This window comes from Ahaetulla prasina, chromosome 2 (assembly GCF_028640845.1).
Source record: "Ahaetulla prasina isolate Xishuangbanna chromosome 2, ASM2864084v1, whole genome shotgun sequence".
Classification (NCBI taxonomy): Eukaryota; Metazoa; Chordata; class Lepidosauria; order Squamata; family Colubridae; genus Ahaetulla; species Ahaetulla prasina.
In genome coordinates this window covers 181,478,164-181,501,583 of record NC_080540.1, presented here as the reverse complement: position 1 = coordinate 181,501,583, position 23,420 = coordinate 181,478,164, and the positions used below count along the sequence as shown (strand labels likewise).

The 23,420-nt window shown below is 42.3% G+C and overlaps 1 protein-coding gene across 1 annotated transcript in view; it reads right to left on the bottom strand.

Annotated features, from left to right (window-relative positions):
* VAV1 (vav guanine nucleotide exchange factor 1) overlaps positions 1-23,420 on the bottom strand; it is a 72,037-nt gene that overhangs the window by 38,829 nt on the left and 9,788 nt on the right. Inside the window, exons 2-3 of the mRNA XM_058172607.1 lie at positions 4,185-4,301; positions 298-356 (exon numbers count right to left, since the gene is read on the bottom strand). Coding sequence (XP_058028590.1) covers positions 298-356; positions 4,185-4,301 — 176 coding nt within the window. The remainder of the gene's footprint in view (positions 1-297; positions 357-4,184; positions 4,302-23,420) is intronic.

Below are 23,420 nucleotides of genomic sequence, written 5' to 3'. Positions count from 1 at the left end.
GCAAACCACTATTTTGTAGTTGTAGCTGTAGCTTCTGAGACTTACATGCTGTATACCAGGGGTCTCCAACCTTGGTCCCTTTAAGACTTGTGGACTTCAACTCCCAGAGTTCCTCAGCCAGCTTTGCTGGCTGAGGGACTCTGGGAGTTGAAGTCCACAAGTCCTAAAGGGACCAAAGTTGGAGACCCCTGCTGTATACTGTAAGAAGCTTAAATTAAGGCAACTCAGATTAAAAACAAGTTTTTAAATGAAAATTGTACAAATGTCTCTGAATACATTAACTAGTTTTGCACTTACATGAATCCTTTCTTTTGGGCAACTTGTGTCCATGAGAGTATTGATAAAGCATCAATTACCTGCAGGGAAGAAGGGAACAAAAAAGACAAAGATTCAGAGATGTGCAGATCATGACATCATAGGATTTAATTACTAAATCCTCATTGATTTAAATATTATCTTTCAGGTCAGGACAGGTTTTGCAGTTTAAAATGATAAGTTTATGTGCATAATACCAAAGGACTACAAAAATCAGACTGATGATAGATTTTATGTCCAAAATGGGAGTGACCAATGTCCTTATCTCCAAAATAATTCTTGCCTGAACTCCTGTTTAACCTATACACTCCCCAATTTTTCTCCAGGCAGTCTTGTAAACTATGCCTAGAGGTAAGAGTCACATATTTGAACCTGGTTGTGATGAAGATTGGTGGATTATCCTCTACTGCCAGTTTCTCTGTTTTCTTTCTTTGAATAATGTCTTCTGCATTTTATTACTATTTTAATCTTTTAAACTTAGCTGATTCATGTTTTTTAAAGCATGTTAATATGCAGCAATAAAAAAAATACAGGAAAAGAGACATAACCTCCCTGCATGGATGTGTGTGTGTATGTACATAAAAGATTATGGTATATATTCTTGAAACTGTGTTAGTTTTTCAACCAATACTATTTCCCTCACTGTTAAGTACCAAAGAGCCAAAGAATAATATATTGTAGGTTTTCAATATTTTGCTATATTTTACAGCTAACAATATATTTTGAATTAGTCTCTTCTGTTACGGTTTTTATATGGGGGGAGGGGCAACATAATTATACTTAAAAATAATCATGCAATTTTTCTAGTATCCTCAAACACTTTCAGTCAAAATGAGAGATAACATATATTGGTTTGCTTGCAATCCTTTCAATTGAATCTAGAGCACTTTAATATAATGCAGTGTTATGGAGTTGTTATAAAATCTATGACTTATTTTTGCAGTCAATTTCTGATGATATCATCATAGGTTTAAAAATATACCAAGTTTCAAGTTGACTCATCTAGTTCAAATCCCAAGTCTGTCTTCTTAAAACTTTCTTGAGGATTTTTATTTGGTCTCAGAGTATTTTTATAAGAAGGTCTTACATACTGTAAGCAAAGCAAATGCACCATACTGTTGTATGTTCCCACTACTTGAAATAAAAACTATTTTAAATCTCATGTCATACAATTGTCATATAGCTTAGCCTAACCCAAGGGTGAAATGCTCCCGGTTCGGACCGGATCGCGCGATCTGGTAGCGATGGGGGCAGGTAGTTCGGAGAACGGGTAGCAAAAATCTCTGGTTCCCCCCCACTGCCCACGCCTCGCTGTTCTTCTTCTCTGTCCCTGAAGCGCTCGGTGGTGATATAGCTGCAAATGGCCTTAAATGACTGCCGCGGTACTTCAAAGGGCACTTCAAAGGGCCACACTACAGCTGATCAGCGCTGTAGTATTTTTAAAGAAACTAGACCTGTCAGTAAAAGGCAATTGGTAGACCAGGGTCTGTTTTTAAAGAAGGTAGACCGGGGCCTCTTAGTAAAAGGCAATTGGTAGACCGGGCCTCTATTTTTAAAGAAAGTAGACCGGTGCCTCCCAAGTTATGTATGCTTTATTATTTTTATTATTTATTATTATTGACCATGCCCATTCAGTCACCTGACCACCAAGCCACGCCCACCAATTAAGCCACGCCCACAGAACCGGTAGGGAAAAATTTTAGATTTCACCCCTGGCCTAACCTAGCTTAGTTTAGCCTAGCCTAGCCTAGTATGCCATATCGATATATGTATTTTGTAGAATTGGTCTTGTACAACGTTTTGCAGCAGCAAAGTTCCAACGCCTATTTGTTGACAATAATAGGTATAATAGGTATGTCATGTTAGAGACGGAGGGAGGAAGGGAAGGAGAGACAGAGAGAGAACACACATGCTTGCCTGACCTCCCCAAATTCAGCCAGGGTTATAAGGTTGGGGGTTATCCTCTGGGCTTTGTCTCCAGCAGCAAAAATCCTCAGATAGTCATTATATGAAGAGTGGCTGCCATGATAAATATGTTAGTCTTCAAGATGACAAAATGATTTTTCTTCTTTTTATGCTTATTATATAGAGTGGGTGTAGGATGGTGATTCAGAACAAGATATGGAAATCCCCTACTTCAAATTTGGCCTCCACCATAAATTCAGTTGGCAAATCACTCTTTCTCAGCCCTTAGCTCTTAAACTAGCTCTTAAGGGTTCTGAGGTGATGAAGCTTTTAATTAGGGATATCAAAATTCACTATTTTGGAAACAGAACATTTCAAAGAATTTGGGGATGCTCACCCTTTAGCCCCTATGGTTATTCCTCTCGACCAAAATGACAGTAATATAATTCTAAATAAATAAAACCATTACATACTGTTAATAAAACTATTCCTACCACTAGATAAGATCTGAATGTTCTCTAAAAGAAGTCTTTCATAATTTTTCTAAATACCATAAGGAGTGGGCACTGGACCTTAGAGAGGCAGACTGGCATGGTAGTTAGGACATCAGGATAGAAACCTTGAATTTAGTTCTGTCTTAAGCATAAAACCAGCTGGGTGACCTTGTGCCATCATACTCTCAACTGTAGGCAGGAAGCAAGGATAAAGTACTTATAAAAATCATGGCAGGAAAATTCCAGACTTTTCAAATTACCAGGACTCAAAAGTGAAAGAAAGAAGGAAGGAAGGAAGGAAGGAAGGAAGGAAGGAAGGAAGGAAGGAAGGAAGAAAGAAAGAAAGAAAGAAAGAAAGAAAGAAAGAAAGAAAGAAAGAAAGAAAGAGGGAGGGAGAGAGAGAGAGGATATGGAATATGGTACTCCAAAAAGAAGGGTCTGACTGAAGTTCGTGTCTCAATGCTTTTTTCCTGAAGCTGCCAGGTTTGTTTTGTTTTGCTTTATTTTTTGACAATCTGTGGTTTCAAGGAAGCATTCTGCTTGTGCAGTCCCATTGTGAATCGGTAGTAAAGATAAGTAGAACCCATCCCTGATTCAGATCCACTTTGCAGCTGTCTGGAGTAATGATCTATTTTTTTTACCTCAAGGTGGCCCTAATCTTAAAATCTGAGCCTCAGGAACCTGCCAACCCTAGTTTGCTGGACTGAGATATCTTGCTCAGTCAGGGTATCACATTCCTGAGAGGGGCGCAATGGAGTACACACATATTTTTTATCCATTACATTTGATTGTGACCTCTGAACTCATTCTGAGACAAATAATTTGCTACAATTTGCACATGACTTTACTTGCTATTCATTTTTTTTCTTGCATTGTAAAATTTGCTTAAATGTCTGCATCACAATGGAATTGTCGCTTTTAATATTTTTATTCATATATCACTTGGCTATTCAGAAATATAATTGATTACGTTGTTTTATGGTTTTTGATATTTTAAACAAACTTGTGGCCCATTCAAATGCAAATGCAAAATGCAAATAAAGAAATGCAAATAAAAGTGCAAATAAAAATGCAAATAAAGAATACAATAGTTGAATAGATGTTTGATTTTTAGGTAGAGATAGATATAGATAGATGATAGAGATAGAAGACAGTAATGTATTCTGCTAGCTGAAATTACAACATCAGCTAACTAATTTTACTAGAAGTAGGATTTGGTTTTACAAGGGTCTAAGAAATTGCTTTTAGGAACAAATACTAGGAAGAATAATGAATATTAATAATTAAAGCTGCTTTTTCCAACATGGTGTCATTACTGAAACTAGTATTCATTGAGGAATGAGAATCTTCCATTCCATCCATCATTCCACAATGATTTCTTTGCACTGATATAAAACATTCCGGATCAAAAGGACTTTGATGACTATCATATGAAGCATATGCAAACTGTTTTATGGGGGAGAAAAGTACCTTTGCAAAATCTTTTACGTCGAACAAATCAAAAACCTCAAAAAGATCACTTTTCCGTAGACCAAACTTCTCACAGCAGGTAGCAAGGAAGGTTCGGATATTCTTTAGGCACAGGAACTGGAAAGAAAATGTAAAGAATAGACATAAGGCTATCGGAAATAGGTGACATTGAGTAAGAACATTAGCAAGCACGCCATCGTACTAAATATATAGTTAATTCAGTCAAAACACTAGCTTTCAGTTTCTTCTGAACAATTTCTGTTTGATTACACTGGGTTGCCCTAAACTCTGAGACAACTTTTCAATAAATGATACAGATGAATTGCAGTGTTTATATATATATATATTTTAAAAAGTTCACCCTAAAAGTTTCATTTCTTCTGTTTTATTTTTTTAATCTGATATCTTTTTAAACCAGATACCTGCACCTAAAATTATGGCACACTGCATTTTAAAGCGATGCATGTAACTCTAAAATGTGTGAATTTATAAATACAAGAAAGGCTATTGGAACTTGTGGCACAGTAGTTTTCCCCAATGCAATTTATTAATTAGGGAAATTGTAGCAAAATCTAACACATTCATACAAATGGGAAGGCAAAGAACTTTGATGGCATTTCCTTCTCAGGTCCTTTTTCATTTCATGTAGACAGAATTGATCGAAGAATATACTCCTGATGGCACAATAAGGTTGTATAAAAGTGTTGCCTGAATAGATACAGGCAAAGAAATGACATCAAAATAGGATTAGGAAAACACAGGCTACAGTTTCTACTCAGCCATGATGTCGCTTACTCATCTTTAGCCACTTGCTTTATATTAACATAATTGATCTCGCATGGTTGTTGTATGCAGAAATGTAAGGTAAGAACCATGTATGCTGTCTTAATTTGAAAATATGCAGGATGTACGGTAAATGTAATAAATGAATGCATTTTAATTTGTTGCCAAAATACTTTACAAAAATTAGGGTAGTGTGACAAAATGATACAATCTTCCTTAACCTGATTGTGTCTGGATTATCCATTGCTTGTGCTGTTACTATGAAACAGGGGTGCTATTCAGCAGATTCTGACAGGTTCTGGAGAACCGGTAGCAGAAATTTGAGTAGTTTGGAGAACTAGCAAATACCACCTCTGGCTGGCCCCAGAGGGGTGAGAATGGAGATTTTGCAGTATCTTTCACCTGCCATGCCCACCAAGCCACAGCCAGAGAACCGGTAGTAAAAAAATTTGAATTCCACCACTGGTATGAAATCAGCACAGAGGCAAAATGGCCATTATTATGACAGAGAGGAACAGAGGAAGTCAATATAGGAAGCTAATTGAATGGAAGCTGTAATGTATTTTGAACTTTGAGAGGGAATTTTGGGCGGGAAAATTGCACGTTGCTGATTGGTTGAAGCCTCAACCAAAAGAGTATTTAAAGAAGGGTTTTTGCCGGTTGTGTTTGCTGGGGTCACAATAAACTAAAGAGCTGTTGTCACTCACTGGTCTCCTGCCTCTTCATTGCCCGAACTTAACATTGGCGACAAAGGTGGGATGTTGAGGCAGTGAGATCGTTAAAGAGCTGAAGGAACCAGGAATTCGCGAACCCAGCCAGTTCTCGAAGGCGGAAAATAGCGATGTCCAGCTACACGCCGCCAGTGCCATTTGACCCAGCAAAGGAGAAATGAGGGTCGTACATGGCTCGTTTTGAGTGTTTCCTCGAAGCAAACGAACTACAGGGAGTCTCGGATAATCGGAAGCGAGCATACTTCCTGAGCCACTGCGGTCCAGAGGTTTTCGATACGGCGGAGTCACTCTCAGAGCCAACGCCGGTACAATCGGTACCGTGGCAGACACTACAAACAACACTTCGAGCGCACTATGCACCGGTACCCTCAAAGTTCGTCCAACGGTTCGAGTTGAGGCAACGGGTACAGCGAGAGGGTGAATTGATAAGCGTGTACATGGCCGCGTTGAGGAAAGCCGCAAACCACTGTGAGTACAGAGATTTGGAGGATTCCTTACTCGAACAACTCATTTGTGGGGTCAGGGACATCAGACTACAGAGGCGGCTGCTGTCTAAAAGCAACCTGACTTTAGCGATAGCCCTGGACGAAGCCAGAGCTCACTAGATGTCCACCAAGGCGGCGGAGACCTTGCAAAAGCCAAACGCGCAGGGTGCCGGGACAAAGACTACACCGGTCCACAGCGAGGAAGTCCAGGCCGAATCGGAAGGTGAGGAAGAGGAAGAGGTGTTCCACACCGGGAGGCTGGAGAGAGGTGACCGGGACGAATGTGTGAGTTGTGGGGGCCAACACCAACGGCAAAACTGCAGATTCAAGGACGCGGTTTGTCGGCGGTGTGAAAAAAAAGGACACATAGCTCGGGCCTGCCGAGCCCCCCAACCTTCCCGCCAAAAATTCAAACCGACCAATCAGAGCGCGGGAGCAGTGAAACGGCCCGGGATTGGTCCATTTAAAAAGGGCGCGAAGTTAAACCAGACCACTGTGAGAGTGGGCCATGCATCGACACGACTAGAGAAGAAAATATTTACCCAAGTCTACATTGAAGGGGTGCAGTGCCAAATGGAAGTAGACACTGGGTCGTCAATCACAATTATGTCCTGGGACACCATCGTGAGAGACTTGCCAGCCATTGCAAAACGTCAGCCACAAACCCAGAAGCTGAGAGTGCAGGACTACCAAGGGAATCGGATCCCTGTTCGAGGAGTCACATCCGTCCAAGTCAAATATGGACAATTCAAAAAGACCCTGCCAATCACCATAGTAAACGGAACTCTACCGAGCTTGCTAGGGCTGGACTGGTTCCGAGCTTTGGGCATGGGAGTGACTGGGGTCCACAGGAGCGACGTCATCCTCAAAGACGAACTACTGAAGGAGTTCGAGGACGTTTTCAAGGATTGCCTGGGCAAGTACGTGGGGACCCCTATTTCTTTCAACCTTGACCCCCAAGTCGCCCCCATCCGGTTAAAGGCTAGGAGGGTTCCATTCGCCCTAAAGCCCAAAATTGACCGAGAATTAGACAAGCTAGTAAGCCAGGGAATACTAGTCCCCGTCGATCATGCAAAATGGGAGACACCCATAGTAACCCCAGTCAAACCAGACGGATCGGTCCAGATTTGCGCTGACTACAAAGCAACGCTTAACAAAGCATTGCAGAAAAGTGCATACCCCGTTCCAGTGGTGCAACATTTGCTGCACTCATTAGGGCAAGGGCAGGTCTTCGCCAAACTCGATTTGGCCCAAGCCTACCAGCAGCTACCAGTAGATAGCAGCACAGCTGAGGCGCAGACAATTGTCACGCACCGCGGGGCTTTCAAATGTACGCGACTCCAGTTCGGAGTTAGCGTGGCCCCAGGGCTCTTCCAGAACCTAATGGAGCGATTATTACAGGGCCTACCAGGAGTGGTACCATACTTCGACGATGTATTGGTATCAGCTGAAAACTTAGAGGAACTCGGGGTAAAACTAAGGAAGGTGTTGGGCATTTTTAGGTCTGCTGGGCTTAAAGTTAAGCTCAACAAATGCCAAATTGGGGTGAAATCTGTAGAATTCCTAGGATACCGAATAGACAGGGAAGGGATCCACCCCACGGAGAGCAAGGTACGGGCCATTAGAAAGGCCCCAGCCCCCAAAAATAAAACGGAATTACAGGCATTCTTGGGGCTTGTTAATTTCTATGCGGTATTCTTAAAGAATAAAGCAACAGTAGCCGAACCACTACATAAGTTGCTAGCAAAGAAAGCTGTGTGGTCCTGGGGCAGAGAAGAGGCTAGGGCATTTGAGGGGGTAAAAAACCTTTTGTCCAGCGATAGCCTCCTCATCCAGTACAATGGCACGTTGCCACTAGTACTAGTTTGCGATGCTTCACCATATGGGGTGGGGGCTGTGCTCAGCCATAGGTTACCGAATGGAACAGAAGCCCCTATAGCGTATTATTCCCGGACAATGTCCTCTGCGGAAAGGAAATACAGCCAGCTAGATAGGGAGGCATTGGCCATAGTCTCCGGGGTTAAGAAATTCCACGAATACTTGTTCGGGCGAGATTTCGAGATAGTCACGGACCACAGACCCTTTCTAGGACTCTTAGCGGGTGACCGCCCAACCCCCGTGGCACTTTCTCCCAGGCTGACCCGATGGACTATTTTCCTAGCGGCATACTCCTACAAATTGCTCCACCGCCCAGGAAAAGACTTAGGGCATGCGGATGCTCTGAGCAGATGCCCTTTACCAGAGACAATTGAAGACCCAACCCCGGGGACACCCGTCTTGCTAATTGACTCTTTGGACTCTGGCCCAATCACATCCAAGCAAGTGGCTAGGGCATCTTACAGGGACATTACAATACGGACTGTAATTGGTTGGGTGCAAAGGGGTTGGCCCGCTGTGCCGGGTGAGCGTTTCAAAGACTTTGCGAAAAAACCATCAGAACTGTCGGTTCAAGGGGTGTGTCTGTTATGGGGGGATAGGGTAGTTATCCCAGAAAAATTGCGCGAAAATGTGTTGGAACTGTTGCATGTGGGCCACCCAGGGATTGTGAAGATGAAGAGTTTAGCGAGGAGTTACGTATGGTGGCCCTTAATGGATAAGGACATCAGCGACAGGGTAGGGAAATGCCAATCCTGCCAAGAGTCGAGGTCGCTACCCCCTACAGCCCCAGTTAGAGAGTGGGAGAAACCCCAGGGGCCATGGTCCAGGATTCACATAGATTTTGCGGGGCCATTCCATGGGCAGACCTTTTTAATTGTAGTAGATGCCTACTCAAAATGGTTAGAAATCATCCTCATGAAAAGCACAACGGCCGAGGCAGTAATCACAGTCCTAAGGCATCTATTCGTAACACACGGCCTGCCCCACACCCTAGTCTCTGACAACGGCCCGCAATTCACGGCAAACCAGTTTGAGGGTATTTAGCGGGAGAGGGCATCAGACATGTCCTCTTGGCGTCTTTCCACCCGGCGACGAACGGACTTGCAGAACGTTTCGTTCGGAGCACCAAGGAAGCGCTATCTAGGATAAGTCCAGGCGACTGGCAAACGAAAATAGACACTTTCCTGGCCATCCAACATAGGACCCCTTGTGTAACAACTGGCCGCAGCCCAGCGGAACTCTTAATGGGCAGGAAACTCAGGTGCCCACTAGACCGATTAAACCCAACTTATACCCCAGACGGGTACAAGGGTATTCAAGGAAAACCAGGAAATGACAGTGGTGACCCAGTATGGGCACACAACTATAGCGAGGGCCCAACATGGTTAAAGGGGAAATTCTGGGCATAACGGACCCAAATGATACGTAGAAGACAGGGAAGACGGCCGGGTATGGAAACGCCACATAGACCAGTTAAGAAAACGTATACCAAACAAACTAGAAACCAAACAACCAGGCCCTGACTACCAATTGTTTGAATCTGCAGCTGACTCAAACCCGAGGCGAGTGGAGGACTTATCTGATTCCGATGAAGTCCAGCGACGCCAACCGGTTCCTCCTGAAGGCAACAGGGACGACTCAGCCAATAATCCAGGGCCGGACGGCTCAGAGGAGGAGCTGGGAGGAACAAACAGTCCCTCCGACCAGCTCGACTCTCTCCCAGAGAATGAACTGCGCAGGTCAGAAAGGGTTAGGAGACGCCCTGTCTACCTGCGTGACTACATAGAGAAATAGCATGCAAATATTATGTAAATAGAGGTACAAAGCGTTCTGGGAGGGAAGGAGTGTAATGTATTTTGAACTTTGAGAGGGAATTTTGGGCGGGAAAATTGCACGTTGCTGATTGGTTGAAGCCTCAACCAAAAGAGTATTTAAAGAGGGGTTTTTGCTGGTTGTGTTTGCTGGGGTCATAATAAACTAAAGAGCTGTTGTCACTCATTGGTCTCCTGCCTCTTCATTGCCCGAACTTAACAGAAGCCATTCTCTCATACACACAACTGACTTCCCTATACACTGTAGATAGGAGGAAAGAGTTATATTTCCCCAACATATTTGCTTATTTCAGAAAACTGCTGAGAATTGTATCTGGTGCTGGAAACCGTCCTAATTTCTCAATTATGCTATAATATTCTTTCATATTTTGTAATATTTGGTGGGTGAGAATAGATTGGAGATTTCCAGTTCTTTCCATTGTTCCAGCCAATGTAGCTTAAACAACCAAGGTGTAGTGACAGGCTGGAACAACAAAGGAATTAAAGACTCCTACTTCCATCCATTCTTTGCATTCCTAGCCATCAAAACCATAGCAAATCTGGTCCAACTTCTTACTGTATTACACTGTATGGTAACAAGCACTTCCATTTGAAACAGAAGCTATTTTGAGGTAGGAAGAAAACTATGCTGACCTGAATGTTAGGCACTTTCCAAGCAGACTGTTGAATGCTGTAGAAGATATAGGAAAGAAGGTTACTGCACTGTGGAACTTCTGACCATACATTTCTTAATTCCATCTCTTTTGGGGGATTCTGTGCCTTATTCACAAATCATGATTTCTAATGTAGTAATCCCTGCTGGCCTATACAATGTATGAAAAAGCTTCCAGCAGCGACACAAGGCAGAAAAAGAACAGAAGGGCAGTTTATCTTTTCCTTTGTGAGGTTCTACCACCACCATCTGTACATCCTGCTTCACCGAAGGTGCTAAGATCTTTTCTGAGCAGTTCTTTTCCCCCTCCCCACTTTTTTTGTTGCTTTTAAAAAAATACTACAAACTTTGGGTTTCTACAACCCTGATTATTTTGACTTCTGTGCTCTATGAATTTTTGATGCCATTAAAATGTCATTCTTACATTCTGAAAATAAACATGCTGTAACACAAAGAACTGTAGAGAAAATATAATTAAATGCAGCACGCTACCAACCACACCCTTTTCCATTCCTCCTATTCCATTTTTCATTTCCAATAGTTCTATGTTAGATATTGATAAGCTGACGTGAGAACCAATCCGGAAGCTGGATCAGGAGCGGGAAGAATAAATGAGTGTCACTGGCTGAAGCCACGGACAGCTCCTGCTGCCAGGGTTCGGGTTCTGCCTTGCCATACTGGAACTGAATAAAGCTGTTTCAGCTGACGGAGTCTCTGTGCCTTGTGTCTTCGCCCATGACTCAACACTGGTGACAAAGGTGGGATCTGACCAAGGACCCTAGGTTTGAACAGAAACTCTGCATGGAAGCAACAGCCATCAAAACCAAACAGCAGGCAACCAAGATGTCATCCATCATACCGTTTAGCTCGTTCAACCCTGCAGGAGAAGACTGGGACTCCTACATGGAACGCTTCCACATGTTCCTGGAAGCCAATGATCTACTAAGCTTGTCCAAGCAGAGAAAAAGGGCACTTTTTCTCTCACAATGCGGAGCCACTGTTTTTAAAATGGCAGAGGCGCCAGCCCCCCCTGCGGAATTGAGAACGATGACCTGGATGGCACTGGAGAAAATTTTGCAGGCACACTACGCCCCTCAAGCATCCTCACTGGTAAGGAGACACGAATTCTACCAGCGGGACCAGCAAGAAGGCAAGTCCATCAGCGAATTCGTTGCAACCCTGCAAGAGATCGCAATCGCCGATGAGTTTTCGAACATTGATGAAGCCATGAGGGACCGGCTTGTACTGGGGCTAAGAGACCTAACCCTGCAAAGCCGCCTCCTCACGAAGCCCAGAATTACATTCCAGGAAGCCATGGAAGAGGCAACGGCGACCTAAACCTCCTAGAAATCTGTGGTGGTGATGGAGAAAATAAACAAAACACTGCCAGCAGCAGAGGCATCCACTGTGCACCATGGGGATTCCGAGACCAAATCTGAGAATGAAGATGAGGACGAGGTACATCATCTCCATTCGGAATGGAGAGGGAAAAACCAAGACAAGGAGCGGAATGGACCATGGTGTGCTGGCTGTGAAGGAAACCACCCCCGGGCTGAATGCAGATTCCGAGATGCCATCTGTCAGCGTTGCAAGTGAAAAGGGCACATCGCCAGGTTCTGTAGAGCCTCGCAACCTGTGTCTCACAGACCCTGACAGGCCAACTCCCCACAACGAACCAAGAGGCCGCAAGTTGGAAACCGAAGACAACCATTTGGAAGATACCGACGCAGCGAAGGAAACGTAGCCGAAAGGCACCAAACAATAATAGTGGGCCACTCAAGCGCAGGAAAAGCAAAGAAAATGGCAGCAATGGTCACCATTGAAGGGAGACCATGCAAGATGGAGGTCGACTCCGGATCATACCTCTTCAAGCAACTGATGTGAAAAATCACCCACCCCCCCGCGAACTCAAACCGCAGAGGCTAATACTAAAGGACTATCAGGGGAACTAGATTCCAGTAATAGGCATGGGGACTTTCAATGTAAAGTACAATGACTTCAGAGGACGGCTACCCCTAACCATTGTAGACCAGGACAGATCTAGCCTATTGGAACTGGAATGGTTTGAATCACTGGGTCTGACCGTGCTGGGCATAAACCGGATAGAGGAGGACCGCTGGGAGGAAGAAATTCTGAGGGACTTTGCAGATGTTTTTGACGGAAAGCTGGGCAAGTATACGGGGACCCCTATCTCCTTTAACCTAGACCCCCAGGTTGCCCCTGTCAGGTTAAAACTCCAAAGAGTTCCTTTTGCTCTACAGCCCAAAATCGATGAGCAACTGGACAAGCTGGTTGCCCAGGGAGTCCTAGAGCCGACAGACCATGCTAAGTGGGAGACCTCTATTGTAACCCCCATAAAGCCAGATGGGTCAGTGCGCCTGTGCGGTGACTATAAGAGCACATTAAATAAGGCACTACAGCAGAGTGCATACCCAGTGCCTGTTGTGCAACACCTATTGCACTCCTTGGGGCAAGGAAAGGTATTTGCAAAACTTGACCTGGCCCAGGCATATCAACAGCTGCCCGTTGATTATGCCACAGCGGAGGCTCAGACCATAGTGGAGGGGAGCATTCAAATGCTGGCATTTACAATTTGGTGTGAGTGTAGCCCCAAGATTATTCCAGAGCCTTATGGAGTGCCTGCTACAAGGAATCGATGGAGTAGTCCCTTATTTTAATGACGTCCTGATCTCTGCCAGAAAAAGGGAGAAATTACAACTAAGACTGAGGGCAGTACTAACGCGTTTCCAGGAAGTGGGTTTAAAAGTGAAGAAAGAAAAATGTCAATTGGCATTGGAAAAGGTAGAATTCCTGGGTTACCTCATCAATGGTTCTGGAATACGACCCACTGTGGGAAAACTAAAGGCTATCAGGGAAGCCCCAACCCCAACCAACAAAACAGAACTGCAAGCTTTCCTGGGATTATTAAACTTCTACAACATTTTTCTGCCACAGAAAGTGACCGTTGCTGAGCCATTACACTGTTTATTGGACAAAAAGATTGACTGGACATGGGGACGAAGGGAGGCAAGTGCATTCGACAAAGTGAAATCAATTCTAACGTCTGACAGCATACTAGTCCAGTACAACAAAATACTCCCATTGAGACTCACATGCGATGTGTCCCCATTTGGAATCGGAGCCATACTAAGTCAGTGCATGGCAAACAGGAGAGAAGCCCCCATTGCATTCTACTCCAGAACTCTGTCTAAGCCAGAATGAAATTACAGCCAGCTTGACAAAAAAGCGCTGGCTGCCATGACTGGAATCAAAAGGTTCCATGAATATGTCTACGGAAGGAATTTTGAACTTATCATGGACCACAAACCGCTCCTAGGAATCATCGTAGGTGACCGACCGACACCACCCGTGCTTTCACCGAGAATGCTACAATGGACGGAATTCCTTGCCACCTACAGTTACCAGCTGAAATACTGGCCAGAAAAATTGATTAATCATGCAGATGCCCTCAGCAGATGGCCACTACCGGAGCCAGTAGAGGACCTCGCACCAGCAACAACTACCCTGCTCATAGAGATTCTCGCGAGCACGATAACCATGGCCGCTGACATTGTGCGAGCAATGGCGAAAGACAAACTTTGGTGGGAATTTTGAGTTGGGTTGGAGACCACAGAGAACGAGGAAGTCAAGCCTTTTAAAACCCGGTAGACTGAACTATCTGGGTTGAGGGGGTGTTCGTTGTGGGGGGACAGGGTCATCATCCCCAAGGTATTACAAAGGGACATTTTGGAGATGTTGCATGAGGGGCACCCAGGAATAGTTAAAATGAAAGTGTTAACAAGGAGCTATGTGTGGTGGCCGGGAATGGACAAAGAAATAGAAACATTGGTAGCCACATAGGCTCCCCTTGAAGAGCACCCGGAGGCTCCAGTTAGTCCAGAATGCGGCCGCGCGGGTGATAGAGGGAGCACCGCGTTGCTCCCATATAACACCTATCCTGCGCGGCCTACACTGGCTACCGGTAGTCTTTCGGGTGCAATTCAAGGTCTTGGTTACCACCTTTAAAGCGCTCCATGGCTTAGGACCGGGATACCTTCGAGAGTGGGCCTCCTCAGGGTGCCGTCGACCAAACAATGTAGGTTGGCGGCCCCCAGGGGGAGGGCCTTCTCTGTGGCGGCACCAGCCCTGTGGAACGAGCTTCCTCCAGGATTACGACAACTCCCCGACCTCCGGACCTTCAGACGTGAACTGAAGACTCTATTATTTCAGCGCGCTGGACTAGCCTAAGATAAAATGTTTTAGCAAATTTTAATGGGGTTTTTATTGGTTTTTACTGTTTTAGTGATCAGGCCATGATAATATTTAGTTTTAACTGGGTTTTAATGTTTATTTATTATATTGTTTTAATATGCCTGTGAACCGCCCTGAGTCCTACGGGAGATGGTGCGGTATATAAGTTTGATTAATAATAATAATAATAATAATAATAATAATAATAATAATAATAATAATAACAACAACAACAACAACAACATGTACACCCTGCCAGGAATTTCTCCCAACACCACACACTGCACCCACACATGACTGGGAAAGCCCAAAGACCCTATGATCCCACATACATATTGATTTTGCAGGATCCTGCCAGGGGAATACATTCTAGCTTTTTCATCATTGCATATGATTGGCTCTTGAAAATGAGTGCCTCTTGGCTCATAGATAATAACTATATTGAAGATATTATGCATGCAAAGATGGAAGATTACAGAAAGACCAATAATGGAGGAATGAATTGTGAAGATGGCTGAGTGTTCAGAAATGGCTAAACTGACTTTTTTGATTAAGGAGGAAACTACAACTTCTGTACGTTTAGAATAGAATAGAATAGAATAGAATAGAATAGAATAGAATAGAATTTTTCATTGGCCAACTATGATTGGACACACAAGGAATTTGTCTTGGTGCATATGCTCTTGGTCTACATACAAGAAAAGATATGTTCATCAAGAATTCTAAGGTACAACACTTAATGATAGTCATAGGGTACAGTCTGTACAGTCATACAGTCATTAGTGGAAGGAGATGGGTGATGGGAATGATGAGAAGATTAATAGTAGTGCAGATTTAGTGAATAGTTTGACAGTGTTGAGGGAATTATTTGTTTAGCAGAATGATGGCATTCGGGAAGAAACTGTTCTTGTGTCTAGTTGTTCTGGTGTGCATTACTCTGTAGCGTCGTTTTGAGGGTAGGAGTTGAAACAGTTTATGTCCAGGATGTGAGGGATCTGTAAATATTTTCACAGCTCTCTTTTCGACTCGTGCAGTATACAGGTCCTCAATGGAAGGCAGGTTGGTAGTGATTGTTTTTTCTGCAGTTCTAATGATCCTCTGAAGTCTGTGTCTGTCTTGTTGGGTTGCAGAACCAAACCAGACAGTTATAGACAGTGGTGGGATTCAAATTTTTTAACAACCAGTTCTGTGGGCGTGGCTTATTTTGGGGCGTGGCTTGGTGATGTGACTGGATGGGTGTGGCTAGCTGGTCATGTGACCTGGTGGCCGTGGCTATGTGCATAGGGTCTACTCAGAGAGCTAAAAAAATCATTTCTGACCAGTCCTCACACTCATGACCTGTCCTCACATTTACGACTGTCCTCACATTTTACATTTTGCACCCTATCTTGTAACTGTGGTGAAGAGAAGCAGTTGTGAAATGAGTGACATGGTTATTAAGAATGCTGCAACGGGCATAAATGTGAGGATGGTCAAAAGTATGAGGACTGGTCAAAAATAACTTTTTCAGCCCTCTGAGTAGTCCCTATGCGCATAGGGACTACCCAGAGGGCTGAAAAAAGTGACTTCTAACAGGTCCTCACACTTATGACCGGTCATCATTTATGCCTGTAGCAGCATTCTTAACAACCATGTCACTCATTTCACAACTGTGGTGCTTCATGTGACCGGGTAGGCATGCCCAGGTGGTCATGTGACATAGCTTCTTTGCCCTAATGAGAGTTTGTTGCAATAGTCGTTAAGTGTGAAAAATGGTCGTAAGTCATTTTTTCAGAGCCATTGAAACTGTTGTATGTCAAGGATTACCTGTACAAAAATACAAAAGCTTCTTTGCTTGCAAAAAGCTGCTCTAAATACCAACCATTAGATTAGAAATATCTGCAAACTGGAGTTACCAATCAGACAGGGTGCCAGAGCACCTTGAGGAATTAAAATAGTTAAAATGCAGTGATAACTATCAGCAGCCAACTCTTGCTCATAAAGTGAAACCCTTTAGCAGAGAGGTCATTTAAGCTCCCCAGAATGAAGCAAAGGAGCAAACAGAGTATCTGTTGCTTGTTAAACCAATTACCAGAACAAATAGACACAGGAACTAGTCAGATATACAAAGCAGCTTCTTTTCAGGAACAGAGATTAACTTTTTTCCTTCCAAACAAAGCTGAATAGGGAAAAATATCTCATCACCAAGCACAGAATTAAACTTCACCAGAAACTAGTTTTAGACCAAAAGTCAGAATGAGTATGTAAACTCACATTTGAATGTCAATCTTTCTAGCTAGCCAAGAAGACTTGCTGAATGTCACTCATCTTGGTTCCTTGTCATTAAAAGCTTCTCTTTCGTTATTCAATTATTTTTTCGAAGAGCTGATCATTGCATCCTGACTGGAAGAACTCCAACAGGAGAGTATTTCCTCCCAACAGTGGTGTAAAAAGCTTAAAAACAACTCTTCCCCTTTAAGAAAGTCAGGAAAAGAAGAAAAAAAACCTCAGAGAAGCTGCCAAGAATGTAATAAGGGTTAACCGAGAGGCAGTTTCTGAAAGTATAACAAGGTTCTCAGAACTGCTTAACTACTTAACAACCGGTTCTACTGAACCGGCGGGAACCGGTAGAATCACACCACTGGTTATAGAGGTACAGATGACAGACTGAATAATTCCTCTGTAGAACTGGATCAGCAGCTCCTTGGGCAGTTTGAGCTTTCTGAGTTGGCGCAGAAAGAGGACTGGAAAACCTTTAAGGGCTTTTTGCTGAAAAATGGATAATTTTTGGGATTTTGGGATTTATTGATTAAAAGCTTTGTTTATGTGAAAAAGGAAACTATGTTATGCAGTATGGGGGGGTGGAGATGATAATTATGTTTGTAATTGCTGCAAAGAAGTTTGAAAGTTGCTTCTTTAGATATGTTTCTTTCTCTTGCTTTTTTGCTATTCTTCACTTTTTCTTTAACTCTTTTATAACGTTTTTTATTTCTTCTTCTATAATTCTGTAGTTTTTAGAATCTTCATAAAGATTTTTCTTTCAATAAAAATTATTCCATACAAAAAGAAAATGACCTCCTCCCATAGAAAGACAAGAAGAAAAAACTTGTTAGTGATTTCTCCACATATCTATTTGTGTCCTGTCAAAACAACCTTATGGAGATTGGGGGGATAGGTAAGTGAATGATTTTCTGAAGCAGTAGGTGGGAGAGAAATACTTTTGAGTGAAATGACCTCATAAAGCAGTTGCCACTGCAGAAAGTGAGAAAGGCTGTGAGATTATAAAGGGTCATAGCCTGTTTCTGAGGAGATTTTTTTTATGACAGAGAAGGACAAATTCTGGGCTGCCCACTGGATGAAGTAGAATCACCAGGGTAAGATGTTCATTTTATAGAAATGGAATATTCTGGTGATCCTGAAATACTCATTAGACTCACAATTTTTGGGGCCTGAGCATTAAATGCCATAAATAGCTAATGCTTATGTATCACTTTAAAAAGAGGGGAAAGTATTTGAGGAAATACCAAATTCATTTCCATTTTGCTTTGCACTTTACCGAAGGATTAAGAGGACTTCTTACCAAATTATACAAACACACAAACAATTTGCCCAATAATCTGCCAGCTACTTTTTAGTATTATAGAATTTAGTATTCGAAAGCAATTCTAAATGGGAGTGAATATAGTAGTTATTATCCATAACATCAAAATTTTAACTTTAAAAAATGTGTCTCCCCACCCCCATCCATTGAAATCAGTAAAAAAATGAAATTCTGTTTCACAGGACTCATTTCATAATCTTCAACAAGAAAATACTTCAAAAGGAAGCACTAGCAAGATTTTGCTGAATCAGAACTACAGTATTGATTTCTATCACTCTATGGCAGTTTAAAAAAAATATGTTGACAACCATATTGTCACTGGTCACTGACAGTAATAATTAATCAGACATATTTTTCACGTTTGCAGTTTGAAACTAGTTTTGAGTCATTAGCTTGTCAGACTAGGGCCCAGAAACCTGAATCCAGGTTATTCCTTGGTGACCATATACAAATCATTCTCCCTGCTTTAGCTACATTGCAGAATTGGAGAAATAGTTCATGCATATCAAACTGAGCTTGGAAGAAGTAATAAACTTTGTGTTTATTTGCATTTTGCTAAACTAGTGTTGTCTCATAAGTTTCTTAGTCCTTTGACTTCATCTCTGACTATTTCCCCCTGCAGCCATAAATCTGCCTCTAGTGTATAGAGAGACCAAATGAGAATAACCACACGCATTTGGCGAAATATGCTCTTATACGGTGAGAAAGAACAGGCCAAACTAGATTATTTCGGTCCTTTGATTATCAGCCGGAAGCAATACAGCTGGGATCTCTACAAAATATAAAGTAACCCCAAAACCACTATTCTTACCCAGATAAAAATTAAGCGAATGCAGTTTTTAGATATTGACAGTATTAGAAGAGAGACTTTCTGTTAAGATGAGAATCATTCATAGATTGTACAAGGGCACACCAATTTTTGAATTTCACCACTGGGTATGGGGGTCTCCTGCTTGGGTGGGAGGTTAGAACATCTCAGAACATCCCTTCCAATTCTGTTATTCGGTTATTCAATACTGCTGGTATGAAAGTCCAGCATACACAAGCAACATTTATATTACATAACATTACACATAATACAATCAATACACATTCAGGCCCAGCATAAAAAAATAAATCAAATATTTATTTAGGGAATATTCTGCAGAATGTGCTCACGAGCTCTTGTCGAAGAAATGGAATGAAACCTTATGCAATTCTTTTTTGGGAAGTAAATCCTACTGAATTTATTCTTCCCATACAAGAGGATGAAAATCTTTGCAATCTACAAATATATTTTAGTCAGAGGATGGAAGTGGGGGTTTTGTTTAATACCAGAAGTGCTGTGTTTTAAGACTCTGCTGCTAATCCCAGAATCCTTGACAGTGCTTCAGAAGATATTGAAACCTTTGGTTTGCCCTTTGACTATGCGCTAGTTTCAGTTTCTAACCACATTCATTTCTCTACAGCTGTCAAACATGGTTAAAACTAAGAGTGCTGCTGCTAGGTGGATGGGAAAAGGAAATTAGAAGCAAACATGCCACTCTCAGTCTCTGGGCAACCTCACTTAACAGTTTAATGTCTAATTAACTTCTGGGTATTTCCAGAGCATGTCTGAATATCATATGACCAGGTAGGGAAGATCTAAATCAATTTCTGAACTAATCGCAGCCACTTTTTAGTCGGTTAAGTTTCTGAATCATGCTGTAACCATGATTTGTTAAGTAATCCCCAGAGCCTGATTCACGTGAGCCGGTGAAGGCAAAAACTAACCCTGATGCACAACAATTGCATCAAAACCAAACATAATATATTATAGTTAAGTCAAACCTACTTTAAGTTTTGAGAGCAAGATGAATAAATGATATTTCTCTTCGTTATCCTTCAACAAGACAATACTATCAGCTTCTAAAGGAATCACCCAGAATGAAAACATTGGGAAAAGATGTCCATAAAGGAATCCTTAGACTTTAATTTCTTCCACAGCCCCAAAGACTCCCCCACTCACCCAGGGTGTAATCAGAAATTGATAACTGACTTAAAGAACCATGTAAATTGCATAAAGTATCACACAGTGGGCCAGCTTGTTGGGCTGTCCAGTACAGTATTGTCTGTTTTAACTGACAGCCAAGAAATAAACTACATATGACCTTGGCATATGTGACAAAGTGTACTCGTTCCCCAAATAAAATCCCCTTGCAGATGATAGGAAAAATAAAATATGGTCTCTGAATTCTTTTCTTCTGCAACCAGCAGCAGGTAGGGAGAATTACTGTCATTGGGGAAACCAATGAAAACCACAGAAGAGATAAGATAATAGATCATCTCCAGCAGCAGAGTTGAGAAACTCTTTAGGGGCAGTTCCTGGAAATTATAAGAACCAATTTTGGTTGCTCTTGTAAGATGACTATCATGGCCACATTTTACCAGAGGGTATGTATCTATGAAGAAGGCAAACGGCATATCTCCTCCCTGCTTTTCTATCAGTCCAGATTTCTGTTTCTTATTCTAGTTTAGCTTTGTCTTTGGCTAGACACTAAGTTGTGCATTAAGTTCAAATCACCTGCCATTATTACTTCCTAAGCAAGCCCATGGGGCCCATGTAGAAGAGAAGGTGTTCCCAGAGGGGGGGAAAAGGATTGTTACCAATTTTTCACAGGATGCCGGTTATCCATCAGTTTATTTGAATTAAAACTATTTGAAGGTAACTTCAAAAAAAAAAATAAATCAGATGGGGCTGGCACTCCTACCAAGGCAGTAGTGGGTTTCAAATCCCATCGCTACTGATTCGCTTGTGAATGCGTGCACGCTCTTGTGCGTGCGACACTTCTGTGTATACGCAGAAGTGTCTGGGGTGGGCGGAGTCTCCCGCCGCCACCAGTTCACCCAATCTGGGGTGAACTGGTAGCAACCCACCACTATACCAAGTGAGTTTTCTATGGGCATATCACTGTCAGTGGGTATCAGGTTACCTAGCTGTATCTGAATGACATCTGAGTGATCTGAAGTCCTTTAACTGAAGACCCTGAGAAATGAAAGTGGGACCTTCTACAGTAAGAAGACACAATTATGCTCCTTTCCCCATCAAACAATTGGGGGAGGGTAAAGGCACAGCAAGTGACTTAAAAAAAACCTTAATCTGAGCTTTTCTCTTAAACACTAGCAATTTGTCCTTAGTCAATGCTGCTTTGTTTCCTCGTAAGGCTTTCTGTACTTGACTATGTTCTGCCCATCTATAGTATCATTACCAACCCTGTTGATGAGCTCATAGTTAATTGTACACGATTCCTGAAAACTGTCATGAGAACTTGCAACTTTCATTTCTAAATGATATTTATTTGGGTGTCTTATTGATAATGGACAATCAATTTCTTTCCCATGTTAATATTTTTCCTTTGTATCATCAGGGACACTAATTTAGATAAAGGATGTTTGGACTTTCTACTCATAATCATTTCTAAAGAAATTCTTAGTTTTCCTATTCCACTTCTTCGACAAGGTTTCATAAGATTTCATTCCACTTCTTCAACAAGAGATCATGAGCACATTCTGCAGAATATTCCCTAAATAAATATTTGATTTACTTTTTTATGCTGGGCGTGAATGTGTATTGATTGTATTATGTGTAATACTATGTAATAAGAATGTTGCTTGTGTATGCTGGACTTTCATACCAGCAGTACTGAATAACAGAATTACAGAATTGGAAGGGATGTTCTAAGATGTTCTAATCTAAGCTCCCACCCAAGCAGGAGACCCTATACCCAGTGGTGAAATTTAATTTTTTTTATTACTGGTTCTGTGGGTGTGGCTTGGTGGGCATGGCAGGGGAAGGATACTGCAAAATCCCCATTCCCTCACCACTCCTGGGGGAAGGATATTGCAAAATCTCCATTCCCATCCCACTCTGGGGCCAGCCAAAGGTGTTATTTGCCGCTTCTCCAAACTACTCAAAATTTCCGCTACCTTTCTCCAGAACCTGTCAGAACCTGCTGAATTTCACCCCTGCCTATACTATTCTGGACAAATGGCTGCTCAATCTCTTCTTAAAAACCTCCAGTGATGGAGCACCCACAACTTCTGAAGACAAGCCATTCTAATGGTTAATTGTTCTCATTGTTTCTCTCCTTGATTAGTTTCCATCCATTGCTTCTCATCCTGCCTTCTGGTACTTTGGAAAATAGGTTGATACCCCCCCCTTCTTTGTGGCAGGCCCTCAATTGATTTCTTTCCTGATCAATTGATTGCTTTCCTGCATCATCTAAAAACTCTGAATTGTAGATATAAGCCTTCCTACTTGTATATGAACTTAATACTCTTTTGGTATTTCCAACCCTAGGAATGAAGACTTCCAAGAGCCAGTTCTAATCCATGGAATTGCATAGGCAGAATTATAGGTGGCACCTGGCTTAGCAGTAGTACATTTGAGAAGGATCTGGGCATCTGGATAAACACAGCTGACATTGAACCAGTCTGCTGTAGGTGTCCAAAGAGTCAAAGCAATCCTGGGATATATGAAAAGAGGTATAATAGCAAGATCATAGTTACACTCTGTGCTAGATTGGTCAATACAAAACAGAATACAATACAATAAGAATAGCCCTGGAAAGTGGAGCAAATATGGCAAGGGACTTGGAAGCCACATTCCATGAAGAATAGTTAGCCTAAAGAGAAGATTAAAAGGAGATATGTTCATGATATTCAAATACTTGAAAGATTATTACAAAGAAGAGGCTATGGATTCAATCTACTTAGTGCCTAACCCTAAGGGTAGGACAAAACCACTGGGTAGATGTTTTACATGATTCACCTTGTACCTGCTTACAGGCAAAGACTTAAAACCATAAAGCCAACAATTAAATCAGTGAAAACTTGGACTGAGGAGGCAAAGTTAAAGTTACAGGCTTGCTTTGACTGCACTGATTGGAATATTTTTTAAGATACCTCTGCAGACCTGGATTAACTCACGGATACTGTAACATCATATGTCAGCTTCTGTGAAGACCTATGTATACCAATCAGGAACTTGCAAATATACAGTAACAACAAACCTTGGTTCACAACT